The sequence below is a fragment of the Toxotes jaculatrix genome, chromosome 11 (assembly GCF_017976425.1).
Source record: "Toxotes jaculatrix isolate fToxJac2 chromosome 11, fToxJac2.pri, whole genome shotgun sequence".
Taxonomy (NCBI): domain Eukaryota; kingdom Metazoa; phylum Chordata; class Actinopteri; family Toxotidae; genus Toxotes; species Toxotes jaculatrix.
The window spans coordinates 4,493,158-4,507,879 of NC_054404.1; the positions used below are offsets into that span (position 1 = coordinate 4,493,158).

At 42.6% G+C, this 14,722-nt stretch overlaps 1 protein-coding gene across 1 annotated transcript; it reads left to right on the top strand.

The window, feature by feature from the left end:
* The first annotated feature begins 280 nt into the window (after positions 1-280).
* On the top strand, positions 281-12,773 carry LOC121189853 (actin-related protein 2-B). The gene is made up of 9 exons (XM_041050323.1): positions 281-408; positions 3,057-3,167; positions 5,021-5,236; positions 5,486-5,558; positions 6,304-6,440; positions 6,778-6,927; positions 8,458-8,603; positions 9,108-9,240; positions 11,061-12,773. The coding sequence occupies exons 1-9, from the start codon at positions 361-363 to the stop codon at positions 11,229-11,231; spliced, it is 1,185 nt and encodes a 394-aa protein (XP_040906257.1). The 5' UTR covers positions 281-360; the 3' UTR covers positions 11,232-12,773.
* The last annotated feature ends 1,949 nt before the right edge of the window (positions 12,774-14,722 follow it).

A 14,722-nucleotide genomic window follows, 5' to 3' on the forward strand; every position in this document is an offset into this window, starting at 1 on the left:
CAAAATGACCAAAGAGGGAAGCAAAACTAATCTACAGACACAAAATTAAAGGCGTCTCTTTCAATCTGGGGATCTTGCTCCTTTTTTTTTTACACGTTCAAAGTGGAAACTGATTTGCTTTTCACACACGGACCAGATGATTTTGTTTCTAGCGATGCGATCAGTGCATACATTTGCTGTGACAGTAATGTGAAACGTTTGACGAGAGGAATGTGAATCTGAACACATTTATCTTGGAGGAAGTGCCTGTCACCGGATGAGCACCCTTCCCTTCCTCCTCCTCGGCCGGGTTGGTGTGTCTTCCTTCCGGCTTGCCGAAGAAAGTTGAGGGAGGTTCAGCGGCAACTGGGCTTTTACATAATGGACAGCCAGGGAAGGAAAGTAGTGGTCTGTGACAATGGGACCGGGGTAAGTTCACGTCTTTGGCTTAACGCGTTGCCAATTTTGTGGCTTTGATTAAACGGTGCCGTTTATGTCGAACGATTTGCTGAAACAGGAAGTGGGGCTGTCAGCGTCCAAGCTAGCTAGCGTTAACTGGGTGGGTAGCTAGCCAGCCAGCCTGTTAGCCAGCTAATTTTCATTCATCCAGACTCGACACGGAAATAGCACGAATAGCGGGTGTTATTGTCAGGATGAAAGCTGAATACACAGCTCTGGGTATAACTCTCACAGCTGCATACACGCCGAAATCAAATAACAGCTCATTTGCTGCCAGCGGTTTTGAAGCTAAAGCAGCTAGCTAGCCTGCTAGCATTTAACAGCTGAATTTCTGCCTTATTCTGTCACTAATTTTAGTGATTTGTTTAACAAACGACTCGGACTTTGCAGATTAATTATTTCTCTTGTGCGTTTGGTTTAATTACCATGCACAGCAGCTAGATATTTTTGTTCTGATAGTCACCGTCAGGTAGGTGCAGCCTTAGCTAGGCCGTGACAGGTGAATTGAGGAACCACCTTTAACTATGCTTTCCTGTACAGCCGCATCTTCACGGAGGGAAATGCCACCCAACTTTTTTGCTTGTTGTGTGTTTGGACCTTAGGAAGACCGCAGAGAGTAACTAGTGGTTCCCAGCATTTTAGGCTTTTGACTCATCACAAAAAAAACAGTTTTGCACATTTCAAATGTCTGTGATTTGATAGCCGTTCCACCAAAGAGACATTTTATTCCTAAATTTCACACGTGGTTGCATTTAAATAAAGGAAAAAGGAGGCTTATCAATTATTATGCATAAAAAAAAAAAAACAGTCAATGATGAGAGAAAGGCAAAGGTAAACTAAAAGCAGATTTGGAGCGGCCCGATTCCTACACTATGAACCACTGGACAACAAATATATCGATCACATGAGATAATTTACTGCAGAACTAGTACTTTATTGCTTTAAATACATTTTGTTGAGGATACTGTTGCACGTTTACTTAAGTAGGATTTTGAATACACGTCTTCTGTATGCTGTAGCTGGAAACTACTTCCACCACTGGACTACACTGATTATGTTTTCCACTTATGAATTCGCCCTATAATCTGCTTGATTTTTGCATGTCCACACTGATTAGATTGGGACTTTTAACAGGTTCACAAACACCTTAGGAACTGGTAGGTTTGTAATAAGATAATAAGAAATGTTACAAAAAGAGGCCTCACCAGAGGGGAAAATAGCAACCAGCTGAAAGAGGGACCCGCTTTTTTTTTGTTTTTTTCTTTTCTGTCCCAACCCAGTCAGCTGGTTTTTATAGTCCCTTAGGCTGGTAAATGTGTGGAATGTTTAAGCTGCTGTGGTTTGTAGATTAAATAAGAAGTTTTTCCTGCATTCAGCATATACAGTAACATACTTAACACTTTGCTGGTCTGTGTTTATGTTTAAGAATTAGTCATTGCACAGGTAATCACCGTGCCTCTGTTGGAGCATAGGGACTTCCTGTCTAAACCTTGTCAGCAGTTAAAGAGGATGTTGGCTCATAATGTTACTGACTAATAAGGTTTTTTTTTTTAGATGTGACTTTTTCAAGAGCACTGTATGAGGCCAGAAAAAAAAAGAAAAAAAACTGAACCTGTGTCAGGGTTGAGATGAGAAGTCAAGAGGAAGTGAGAGCGTCTGAACAGCAGCCACATATGTCAGCAACACATTTTCATAGTCCTGATACGTGCTGTTTCTCATCATTGTCTGCTCGAAAATCTGACAGCTTAACTTTGTTTTGTGAATCTGCAAGCACATGTAGCAGTAGCACGAGACAAAGGACAATAGCACGGTTTGGTTAACTGGTAAATTTCACAATCCTCCTCTGAAATTCACCATTAAAGGTGAGTTAGTTCTGTAAGATCAAGCAGCAGCTGGATTTTACAGCCCTGCCTCCCACAGATTCCTCTGTGGGGGCAGGGCTGTAGTGAGCTTTGTGCACTGATCTTAAAATTTCACCACAATTAGTAAAACACTGCTTGGTGTGTTTGTGTCTTTGAATGAACTCATTTACACTGGCAGTGATAAAGAAAGTTCTTTTAGATTGTTTGAGGTTGTGACATAAATAGTACAAATGCAGAATCTAATCTGCAACTACAAACACTAAACCACTCAGTGTATGTTGTTGGTTATAGTGCGGCTTAGATGTTAGCTTTTCTTGTTCTTCAGTGCAGCTTCATACAGTTCTTTAAGCTGCAGTGTAACGTTCTTGGTTCTTTATGTCCACACAGCACCAGTAAATATGCCTATAGTTATATATCTGTTGAAACAAAATGTTTATGCAATGTTGATATCGTGGTATTTAGTAAAAGATGCTGTGATATTTGAATGTATGAATGTATGATTTTAAAACACTTAAGGTTTTCTACCATTGTGCTTGAGGCTAAAGCAGGTACTAACCTCAGATGTTCATTTATACATACATACACAAAGGTTGTAGGTGGTTCCATTTTTATCTCAGTCTAAATGCCAGTTCGGCCCACTGTTATCAGCGGGATGACAGTAATAGTGTATTGCTGTATTGCACAGTTTATCTCAGCAGAATTTAAATGCATTTCCTAATCACTTCCTCTGTGCTTTTCTTATCCCCCTCTGTTTAGTTTGTCAAGTGCGGCTATGCAGGCTCCAACTTCCCCGAGCACATCTTCCCCGCGCTGGTTGGGAGGCCCATCATTCGCTCGACGGCCAAAGTGGGAAACATTGAGATCAAGGTACGAGCTTGTCCACTTGAAGTTCCCAGAATGCTCGTTTCATTTGACCAGAGATCCTTGTTTTCGAGGGTGAATATGGTCAGGATATCAGTGACAAAGACAAATATAACAGAAAACGGTCGGTTTCTAATGTAAACACCACTTCAAAGACACAGGCTGCCTTAATTTCACTGCAAAAGATCTATTATGATTTTGTAGCAAGCTCTGCTAAGAGTTAGCCACCTTAAATTTGTGTTAAAGGACTGAATCTGTCTTATAATACATGCTCTATGTTGTATTAGATGTCCTCTAAGTATAAATAAGATCTTTGAGTATCCTCAGAGCATTCCTACACATATACTTTGAATCAGTACAGTAATCTGGATAAAGGTCAGTTCATTAGGCAGTGGAGGTTTAAATGTCTGTTTCCCGTTATTTTAGCACAAAGCCTATCTCTACCTCTCCTCTGTTCTTTCCAGTTTTTTTTTTGTTTATTCATGTTTTTTTGTATCTACCTTCCTCTTCCTCCATGTTTTGTTCCCCCTCGATGAAGTAGAATGCCCAGAAGATGGTAAGTTCAGGTTGGTGTGTGCCTCCTGTACTTGCCTGCTCCGGACAGTTGTGTCATGTTTTGATCTCAACTGAAATTTTTTTTGTCCTGTGTCTTTTTTTTTTAAATTTGTTTTCTTTCATCTGTTTTTTTTTTTTTTTTTTAACTCACACAATGACTCCATTCTTCAACATTCCAACTAGTTTGCTGATTTTAAGTGTTGAGTTCGAGTGCTGTTGGCCAAATGAGTGGCACTGAGTCAGACAGATACACAGCACCTTACATTAATGCGCTCCTTTCTCCAGGCTAAAAGTGTTGCAGGAACGGCTGTGATGAATCATAGGCCAGCTGTTATCGATGGAGTGCTAAAAGAGATTTTGGACCAGTTCCATTTTCAGAGCCTCTGATCTGCTGGTGCATCCTGTCAGCTAAGCCCCCACCCCCACCCCCAGCCCCCACTTCTACTTCCCCAACTCCCCCAAACTCCCCCAGTCCTGCTGCTATTTAAGGACTGAAATAATCACAACAGTTTTCAGCTAAAAAGAACTTAAAATGTCAACTGCGGTGAGAAAGCTTGGTGCCAAGTGTTAAATGGTCTGTATCTGTATGCATCACAGATCTGTTTTCTTTATCATTATGAAACAATTTGCATATTTCATTTAAGTGATGTCCATTTAAGATTACGTTTCTTCACTGATCTGCAAACGTTTCACTTTTTACAAGTGCAGAGGAAGTGTTCACACTCAAGGATGCATGGCAGGCAGCTGAAATTTGGAGACAGAAGTACATCTGTTTTTCTTTTTACTTTTCTGTTTTTATTTTTATTGAGACCACATGGAGGCGATGCCTGTGACTGGCACTTTGTTAATGCTGAAGCACACAGGGTGAACCCATAAAATGGCTGCCTTCAGTAGGCTTTTGATGTCTCCAAGTGGAACGTGAGATGCTTGACTGTGTGGCTAACACTGAGCTCTAACCCAGCGATTGTTTACATTGCCAGGCTGCCTTGCATGCAGCTAGTTGAATGGTGCTACAACAAGTGGTTTACTGTAGCTAGAGGGAAGTGTTTCCAGGTGTAGATGCATGGAAAGTGATGCCTTGTTATGCATGCTGGGTAACTGAGTGAAGAGCTACATGAATTAATCTGACAGATGACTCTTGTTAAGGCGAGTGAAAACTGGATGATCAGTTTCTCTGACTTTAGCTGACCAGCAGGGGGGGGCAAGTTGAGATTACTGATTTTGTTGCCCAAACATGCGCTCATCCCCACAGCAAGTGGCACTGAATGATCCAAACTTCTAAATATTTATCTGTGTCACTCCAGGACCTGATGGTGGGGGACGAAGCCAGCGAGCTGCGCTCCATGCTGGAGGTCAACTACCCCATGGAGAACGGCATCGTCAGGAACTGGGATGACATGAAGCACCTGTGGGACTACACCTTCGGCCCAGAGAAGCTCAACATCGACTCGCGCAACTGCAAGATCCTGCTGACCGAGCCCCCCATGAACCCCACCAAGAACCGCGAAAAAATCATTGAGGTACGTTGAAATTTACGTGTTTGTTATTGGTTGTTTAACACCCACTTTCTTACCTGTCACTAGATTTGTTCTAAAGGTCCGTTACAGGTCTACAGCTTTATAGGGTCTTGCTGCTTCTTGAGCAGTGGTTAGTGTGTGTGATTAATATCTCCTTAATAGAACCATACAGCTAATAATTGTTAGATAATAATTGTTTTCATTAACAAACAAACGATTATTCTTACTGATGTTTACTGGTCTCTCCTGTAGGTGATGTTTGAGACCTATCAGTTCGCAGGAGTCTACATTGCTATTCAGGCTGTTCTGACGCTGTATGCTCAAGGTAAGAAGACACATGCTAACGCTGCAAGTTGACACAGAAATGACACATTTGCATTTTTCTGTTGAATCCTACAGTTTCACCAAAACCTTTTCCTCACTGATTAGATTCACCCCTGATACCCCTGACGTTACAACGCCCAGATACCTGGCTATTAGTATTTGCTTTTTTGTTTCAGTTGTCCACCCACGCCACCAAACAGAAGGCTGTTCATTTTAATTGTGTAAATATTCTTGTGTGACGGTGTTTAACTACCACACCTTTGTCAAATAGGTTGTTAAAAGATTTGTTTTGTGTTTCTACTTCGATACCAGATATGATATTCTTCGTGCCAGAAAGTCTAGACAGTAGTCACATGAGCATCACTTCACAATGTCCCCCTAACAGACAGTACGTCCTGACTTTGCCTGAAGTGTTTTGATGTGTTAAACTCCACCTGTGTGGCGCTTGAAGCAGGATCAGATGAACTCTGAATCTATGTGCACCCACAATTAGACTTGCATTATGAATATACAGCCCCTGCATGAGGTCTGTGTACTGCTCAACCATTTTGTCTCTGACTTTATTACTAGTGAGCAGTTATTAGCAGCTAATTGTTGCATTAGATGCGTTACCTTTCCAGGTTTTGTGTGTTTATCCAGCCAACAGGGCAAACAATGAGCAGCCCAGAACTCACACTGGAAAAACCTCAGGTAAAAACAAGGATTATTAACTCTAGCGTGTGCGTTCATGTGTGTGTGTGTGTTAGGTCTTCTGACTGGCGTGGTGGTGGACTCAGGTGACGGTGTGACACACATCTGTCCAGTGTACGAGGGATTCAGCCTGCCCCACCTGACGAGACGCCTGGACATTGCAGGCAGGGACATCACCCGCTACCTCATCAAGGTATCCAGTCTCACACGACAGTCCTGTGCGTGACACTGGGTAACAAAGAACACAACAAAAAAATCATGGTGCAGACAGAGCAGATAATGAACAGAGTGTTGTTGGATTGATTTTTAAAAGTCAGTCGAAATGTGGATTTCTCTTCTGGTAATTGATTCTACATAACGAGTAAAAATCATAAATAATCATAAATCACTACTACTAGTTCTTGTTCAGATGAACATATCATGGGATCTCAATACGTAGCTTAAAAGCATAACACTTTCTGAGCGTCCTCACCTTCTTGCTTCTTGTTCCTTTCTGTTTCCCTGTCCTCTTTGTCTCTCTCTGGGAGCAGTTGCTGTTGTTGAGGGGCTATGCCTTCAACCACTCTGCAGACTTTGAGACTGTGCGCATGATGAAGGAGAAGCTGTGCTACGTGGGCTACAACATCGAGCAGGAGCAGAAGCTGGCGCTGGAGACCACCGTGCTGGTGGAATCCTACACGGTAGATACTCACGTTTTTAAACCATGCAATGAAATACTGATAAGTCTACTTAGGCTGCAGAGGAAGTTTAGGATGTGGTCTTCACAGACGTGGTTCACTGCTGCTCAGCTTTTTATATTACCTGGTGTTGGTGGTTGTCCTTTCACCAGGTGTGCAGACACAGTAGCCTGTGTGAAACCAGATTTAAAAAGTTAGTCGCTGCCCTTACATGGAGATTGTGTGCATTATTCACTCGTTTGGCATTAAATATGGAGGAAATATAATGACATCACCGCCCCCGTCTTCCCTGCTGCCGTCCGTCTAACAAGGCTGCCATAAAACAGTAATAAAGAAAAAAATTAGTTAAATCAAGAGACAGAAGATCAAGAGAAGCAGTCAGGACACAGTGAGACTGAATATGAAGACAAAGAAGGTTTTACTGATGTGAAATAGCTGCTTAAAAAAAAGGGGGTCATACGTTAAGCAGCTGTTTTTCAGGTTGGCCGTTATAACTTAGGCACACAACACATTTCCAGCCCTCAGGGATTCTCATTTCTGTTTTGTTTACTTTTTTTTAAAATGTAAAATTAGGTCTTTTTATGCACGGCACATGCACACAAGTTTCACATTTCTTCTTAAAATAGCACCATTGTATAAAAAAAAATCCCTCCCAAAGGGTTGATTACTACAAAAGTGGGAGTATTTTGAAGTAATCAAAACTAATGCGGTAACTTAATCTGTTTCGGCACTGAGCTAAGTAGACTACCACATGCCCGTTGCTGGCTCCGTTGGCTGCTTTAGGACGGGGCAGTGCTGCTGACTAACTGTTTTCTCTGGGACTCAGACATATGGGGGTGCAGTGCTCCTCCACCAGGCTTGCTTTTCTTTCCAGGGCCTTTTCCCTGCAGAGGGAACCACAGAATCTAAACGCAGGACCTGAAGTCTGTGTTCCTGCACGCCTTACCGAGCACATGTTGTGTCTCAGAGCTCACTGTGACCGTGTGTGTTTGGGTTAGTGTAGGCGAGTGTGTGCGCGTAGGCGTGTGAACATGTATGTGTAAGTATCATTTTGTGTGCGCGAGTGCGCCGAAACAAGGAGGGCAATGTAACTGTGGCCGAAGGGCCCTGAACTGCACGTTACATCATTTCCTGTGCAGCCACATTGCGGCTGAGACTGGGCTCTGCTTCCTCCCACTACCCTCAGCTGAATGAAGCCTTTTTATAGTCGCACACATTCACTCTACTCAGTTTGGAGCCCTGCACTCTCTGGGCTTTTAACATGCCGTGCATTATCATCAGAGTCTAGGAACATTTTGTTTTCAAACTGCTGCAAACACACATACGTTTCTCTTTAAAAAGGCATGTTGAGAAGTTAGGACTTCTTTCATACATCTCAAGCACTGAGTATCCTTCTCCATTCTCACAGTCAAGATTTACACCCTTTAGCATTCTCTGTTGAGTCACACATTAAATCCTACCTCTTCAGTGGTGTCATGCTTTCTTTTTTTTTTTTCCTTCTCTTTTCATCTCATCCCTCCCACACATCTCCAGCTGCCAGATGGTCGTGTGATCAAGGTGGGAGGAGAGCGGTTTGAGGCCCCTGAGGCTTTATTCCAGCCCCACCTCATCAACGTGGAGGGCGTCGGAGTGGCCGAGCTCCTCTTCAACACCATCCAGGCGGCCGACATAGACACCAGGTGAGGCGCTGTCAATAAAGATACACTAGAATATACTTTAATGAGAGCAACTTAGTGTTTCTGCTCTGACACATTAATACACCATGTTAACAAGTCACAAGAGATTTGCAAAATGATGGTGTTGGCCCAGCAGAGCTCCCGCTGAAGCAATAGAAAGTATTAGCCATCAAGCTAAATATTTCTTGCACACCAGAGTACTTTATGGAAAGTATGAAAATTTATCTTGGGTATGTAAAAGAGTGGAAAAATCGACAAAAAAGTATGCTTGGAAACCTAATGCCTTATTATTTATTCATATTTAGTGGAGCTGAATGATCCGTTTGGTAGTATTCACCTCACACCACTGAGGGACTTAAACCTGCCATGAAAGTACATCTTCAACAATTGTAGACTTAACTAGCAACATTACTTCTACTTATACTTATTTAAATACACTTCTCTTCCTGTCTGCGTGTTTCCGGGTCTCTTCTTGCTCTCACCCTCTTTCTACCTTCCCGTCATCAGGCCTGAGTTCTACAAACACATCGTGTTATCAGGAGGATCCACCATGTACCCGGGTCTGCCGTCTCGGCTTGAGAGGGAACTCAAGCAGCTGTACCTGGAGCGTGTGCTCAAAGGAGATGTGGACAAGCTTTCGGTGAGAAACCTGACCGTTAACGCCTCTTCTGTAATTATACTGTTGACTGTGTCACATTGCGGAAGTACACTGAGCTAAAACTGCTCAGATGTGGTTTGCAGAATGACTGTGACTTTGAACACGTCTTACCACGTTAATTTAGCCTAATCTTAAAAAAAGAAAAGAAAAAAAGCTGTTGTTACAGGAGCTGATGGGACTTAACTGGTACATCCAGATGAGTCTGGCTTTGCTGCACCAGGTTTCGCACTCAGTTGGTGTGAATTTTAATATTTCCATCTGATTCTCAGAGTTTGTTTAAGTAGGTCTGGGTGGGGTTTTCCACATGTGACAGAGCAGTAAAGTACCAGAAAGGTAGAAGAACCACAGGGAACATACTTGAGTTAGTTTAGCGAGGAAAAATGCGGCTGACACCTCACAGTGTCTCCTTTGTCCTAATGAGGAAGTCCCGCACACTTCACCGCAGAGTCCACAGCAGAATAAATGAGAAACCTTTTTATTTGTACAGCTACTATTTGAACACATTTGCAAGGTTAAGGAGCAAAGTTTACAGTTATGTCATTTCTCAGTCTGGTGCATTGTACATAAATGACCACCAGGTGGTGCCAGAGGCTAACAGACATTTATTTAACTTAATCAGAGCGTAGCTCCTTTAATCACAACGTATTGGAGATTCACTCCCCAATGATAAATATTTGTTTTGGAAAAATATCACTTCATTACATTTCCATGTCAGTGTCCCGAAGACACAGAACTGTTTTGTAAACAAAGGTCTACAGATGACTCATAAGTTTAATAGCAAGTCATTATGTGCTTTACTTTTCTGCCCACAATTGCAGCCAGCCTCGCTTTTCTCAAAGTGTTTATCTCATTCTGTAATGGTGCTGTGCTTTTTTGTTTTTTTCACAGAGCTTTCATGAAAAGTAACGATCTGTGACAAGACATCTGTCTTCATAGAAACCGCCCCGCAGACCCAGAATCATATTTACACTGAATCCCCAGCTCATGTACGCTCGGAATATGGCCGTTTAGTTGTAGTTTAGTCTTTCACGGCGAGCAGGCGCTGCGGTTAGCTTTAGTTCATGTTTATTACAAAGGATTACAAACACTGACAAGGTTTAACAGTGTGGAAAAGAAGCAGCAAAGCATCATTAAACATCACTTGAAACTTCTCAATTCATTCCTGCAGCGTATTCCCGCTTTTTCTGTTCCTTATGCTCCGTCCGATCTTCCAGACACTCAAAACATGACTAAATACGCCACCTCGATTTGCAGCTTGCACCTTTTAGCTGTTTGTTTGTTGCTGCAGCTATGTTTAGACAGCTAGCCACGTGAGCAACAAACAGAAGCTGCGTCTTTCGCCCTATTTGGTGAAAATATGAGTGTTTGGACGTTCTGAGCGTACAGACCGAGTAGAGAAGTGGATTATGTGGCAAGAGTGGTTTGAGAAGTTCGAACTGGCGTGTTGATACTTAGTCCATCTTAAAAAGTTGAAGTAAGTTGCATCTGAAAATGAGGTGAAGCTGAACACGGATCACTTTAAAGCTGCGCTAATCAATATTTGTTTAGATTAGACTGGTTGAGCTGAGCTGCTGAACATGAGGTTTATGCCTCTGGATCAAACGTTAATGTAGCCCCAACTGAAGCTGTGAAAAAAAAAAAAAAAAGAAAAGACTAGAAAAACATTAAGATCTGTATCTGAACTGAGAAAACTGAAACAATGGGGCACTTTGAGCAGCACTGTGAACAAAGCCTGACTCACAGGTCTTTTCTTTGTTACACAGGATCTTCTTACATGTCTCGTTTGTCCCCTTGTCTTGTAGAAATTTAAGATCCGGATCGAGGATCCTCCCAGGCGAAAGCACATGGTGTTCCTGGGCGGAGCCGTGCTCGCCGACATCATGAAGGACAAGGACAACTTCTGGCTGACCCGGGAGGAGTACCAGGAGAAGGGAGTCCGCGTGCTGGAAAAGCTCGGAGTCACCGTCAGATAAAGCACTGAACGGACAGACCGCAGGCACGCAGACACACACACACACAAATACACAAACACACACACACACGTACACATGCACACAATTTACCCCCTCGCCCCCATCGCAGAGTATATATCTATTTATCCCTCTTCTTCTCCTTCGGCTCTTGATACTCCTCAAACATCAGAGGGAATCGAGCCGTCACCTCCGCGCTCTCCTTCTCTCTCCTCTCTGCCTCTCTTCTCTCCTGGTTTGGGATTGGCTCACACCGTTCCTCGCAAAGTCCTGATTCCCCCCCTGAAACCCCTTCCTTTACTTTAAGTAGGATTAGAAGGGTTAATGTTGCCCTGCTGGTTTATTCTGGAGCCTGATTTTCATTGAGCACTGGTGGAGAAGGTTAAAACCAGTGTGGGATTTGTTAACGCTGCCTGTTTACCTGCAGATAGGTTTGACGTGAATTAAATTGGGCAGGTATAGCCACCAGCCTCCGCGGTGAAACTTTAAGAAAGTTTAGTTTCCTTCCTTCATTAAACGTCCGGAGGGGATAAATCTCTGCAGAGTTAGCGTCTTTAATATCACAATCAGGGTCCACCACAAACAGCCACGGGCCGCTTTCAGCATCTGTTCCAGGTGAGCGAGAACTGATCACAGTTTTATGTTGGTTTTTATAAATGATATCATGACTTTTCTTTTCTGGGAGAGGGATTACTATTTCTGCTTTTTCTTTTTTCGTTGGATGTATGAGCTCATTTATATCTTTAAATCTTTTTTTTTTTTCTTCCATTGACTTTTTCTTATGTTGCTGTGCACTACTACCATTGTAAATGGAGTGTATAGTGGTAACAGAAGTTCCTCCATGTTTTTATGAAGAATTGATGGGTTGATTTATAAAGGGACAAATACGCAAAGTAGAGCCCCTGAGCTTGACATCGGTAATGTGACGGTACTTCTGGGTTTGTGGGTGGTGACACAGTGATGGGACGTTGGAGAGGGGGAGGGGCGGCGTTATTATTTGTCCTTCATCAGACAGCCTCGCCTCTGCCTCCTCTCTGGGTGTAAATCTTCAGCTGAATGAACGGGTGCGAGCAGTTGTAGTGATACGAGACTGTGACCGTGCTATAGTACCTCACCTGTCGTGTTCCTTCAGATCCACCCAAGCACGGAGGCAGTGGCAGGCTGGCCATGAGATTGATTTGAATCTGGGCACAGAGCGCCGGAAAACTGGGAAAATGAAACGGTATTTTTTTTTTTTTTTGTTGTTGTTTCTTTTGAAGTTGAAATGCTGTTGAGACCACATTTACATTCTCCAGTCTTTCACTCCCAACGGTCGACTTGATGATTACTGGAGGCACTTCTTTTTTTTGAGTATGATAAATGTGTATAATTTCTTTTTCCGCTTTCCATGAACGTCTATCCAGTGCCAAGTGCAGTTAATGTTAACTGGATCTCTCATGTTTTAATGTCTTTCTTTTTGCCTCTGTTTTTGTTTTTATTTTCCTGTGTTGTTCATAGCATAACTGCCTAACGCTGATTTAAATAAAGAAAAGTGATTTATAAGGATTGTTGTATGAGATTTTTTTTTTTTTTTTTTTTGACACAAAGTAGGTTTTACTCAGTTGCTGAATAACCCGGAGTAACCCAGGGATTTCACCTATATCACTTGGTCTTCATCAGAGGATGGAGTTTTTAATCTACAGCACCTTCAGGACTTTTCATGTCAAAAGTTAATTTTTGAGCAAACTCTTTCTGCTGCTGAAGACCATGTGACCCGGCTGAGAGCTCCAGAGAAAGCTCATTAGTGGATCTAAGAAAGATAGGATTGTCTTGTCAGTCAGAGGTTGTTCTGACAAAATGTCATGCCGAGCTTGTACACGTAGCACCTGTTGACACGCAGCCAGTCAACCTGACAGTGTGAGTCATCTGTGGTCTGAGAGGATCAAATTAACAAAAAGGAAAAGATCACTGATAAACATCTGCAAAATCACACACCCTGCTGTTACACAGAACTGATTTCCAAATCACCTCACCCACTGCCCACTGCTGAATCTGCTCTGCGCTCCGAGTACCGCCTTCATGTTGGAGCACATTTTTCGGAGTTTCCTGCTCATCTTCACGTTTGACTGGCTGTTATCCATCAAACATTGCACAACCCTGTTTTAATTTATGTTATGCTGGTGGCCTTAGAGGCTGAGAGCTCCACCACTGTACAGTAGTAAAGAATGGGAGCAGCAGCATATTTCTGCACAGCTCTGCAATGTGGAAAAACTACTTTGTTACTGTCGTCAGCAGAGAAAATAATGTCTGTTGTTCCTGTTTGCTTCTGTTTTTTTTTTTTTTTTTTTTTTTGATGAAGCCAGGGTTTCATTTGAATACAGGTGTTTCTCTGGAAATCTTGACATCAATCTGGTGAAATCTGCCAAAAAGAACAAGAATGTGAAGTGGATTTTGAGTTTTGTGACTTTTAGAGGTTTTTGGAAATAGTGAATGCAAATACTTGTCTTCTGTGGGGCTGCAGCAATATCACATTATCTATTAATCTGCCAATTATGTTCTTGATTAATCGATTAATGCTTTGGGCCACAAAACATCACGAATCAGTTAAAAATCCCTATCACACTTTCCTTGAGCTCAATTTGACATCATGAAATGTCTTTTTTTTGTCTGATCAACAGTTCAAATCCAAAGCTACTCAATTCACAATTATGTGTAAGACATGGAACTGGAACCATCCAGTGTTTGATATTTAATTCCTGAAATCAATAACCGATAATCAAAATAGTAGCTGATTAAATTTCTGTCTCTATTAGTCAGTTCAAAGACTTCAGTCTTTTTCAAAGAGCTGGAACTGAATTAGATGTGTAGACAGACGCACATCCCCACCGGGGGAGAGGGTGGAGGCACTAAGGTGAACTGAGGCTCGGCCAAAGAGGAGGAAGAGGAGGAGGAGGAGGAGGAGAGCTCTGCTCAGAGCCGAAGGAGGAAGAGGAAATGGAACAGTGGCAGAGGACTGGCGCCACCAGAGGAAGAGGCTCTCTTTCCGTGCCTGAAATAAAGATCTCACCCAGACTCTTCCGGCCCTGTTCCATTTTAATCCCTCGACTCTTCGCCACTTCCCTCTTAACCCTGAACTGTTACCTCTGATGCTCCATTTGAAGTTTCCTCCCCATCGGAGCACGAACAGAGGCCACGCCGGCTTCAACAGAGCTGGGAAGCAACTGAGGACATTTAGTCAAGTACCGTGCTGGGGACTGGTACTGTCGCTGATAATGTCCACATTGTCTCTGCTGCATTTCAGAAAGAAATATTGTACTTTTTACTTCCATGCACTTATTTATCTTGTAGCTGTAGTTGATGGCGACTCTGCAGATTCATTATGAGAAAAGTTACTGAACTCTTAGTCAGGAATGAACTTAGATTCTCAGCTTTTAAGCCAAAATGCTCAGACTGAAATTCAGACATTAAAATGTCCGTGACAACTGAGCAAATCCCACCTGCTGATGAAGATCATG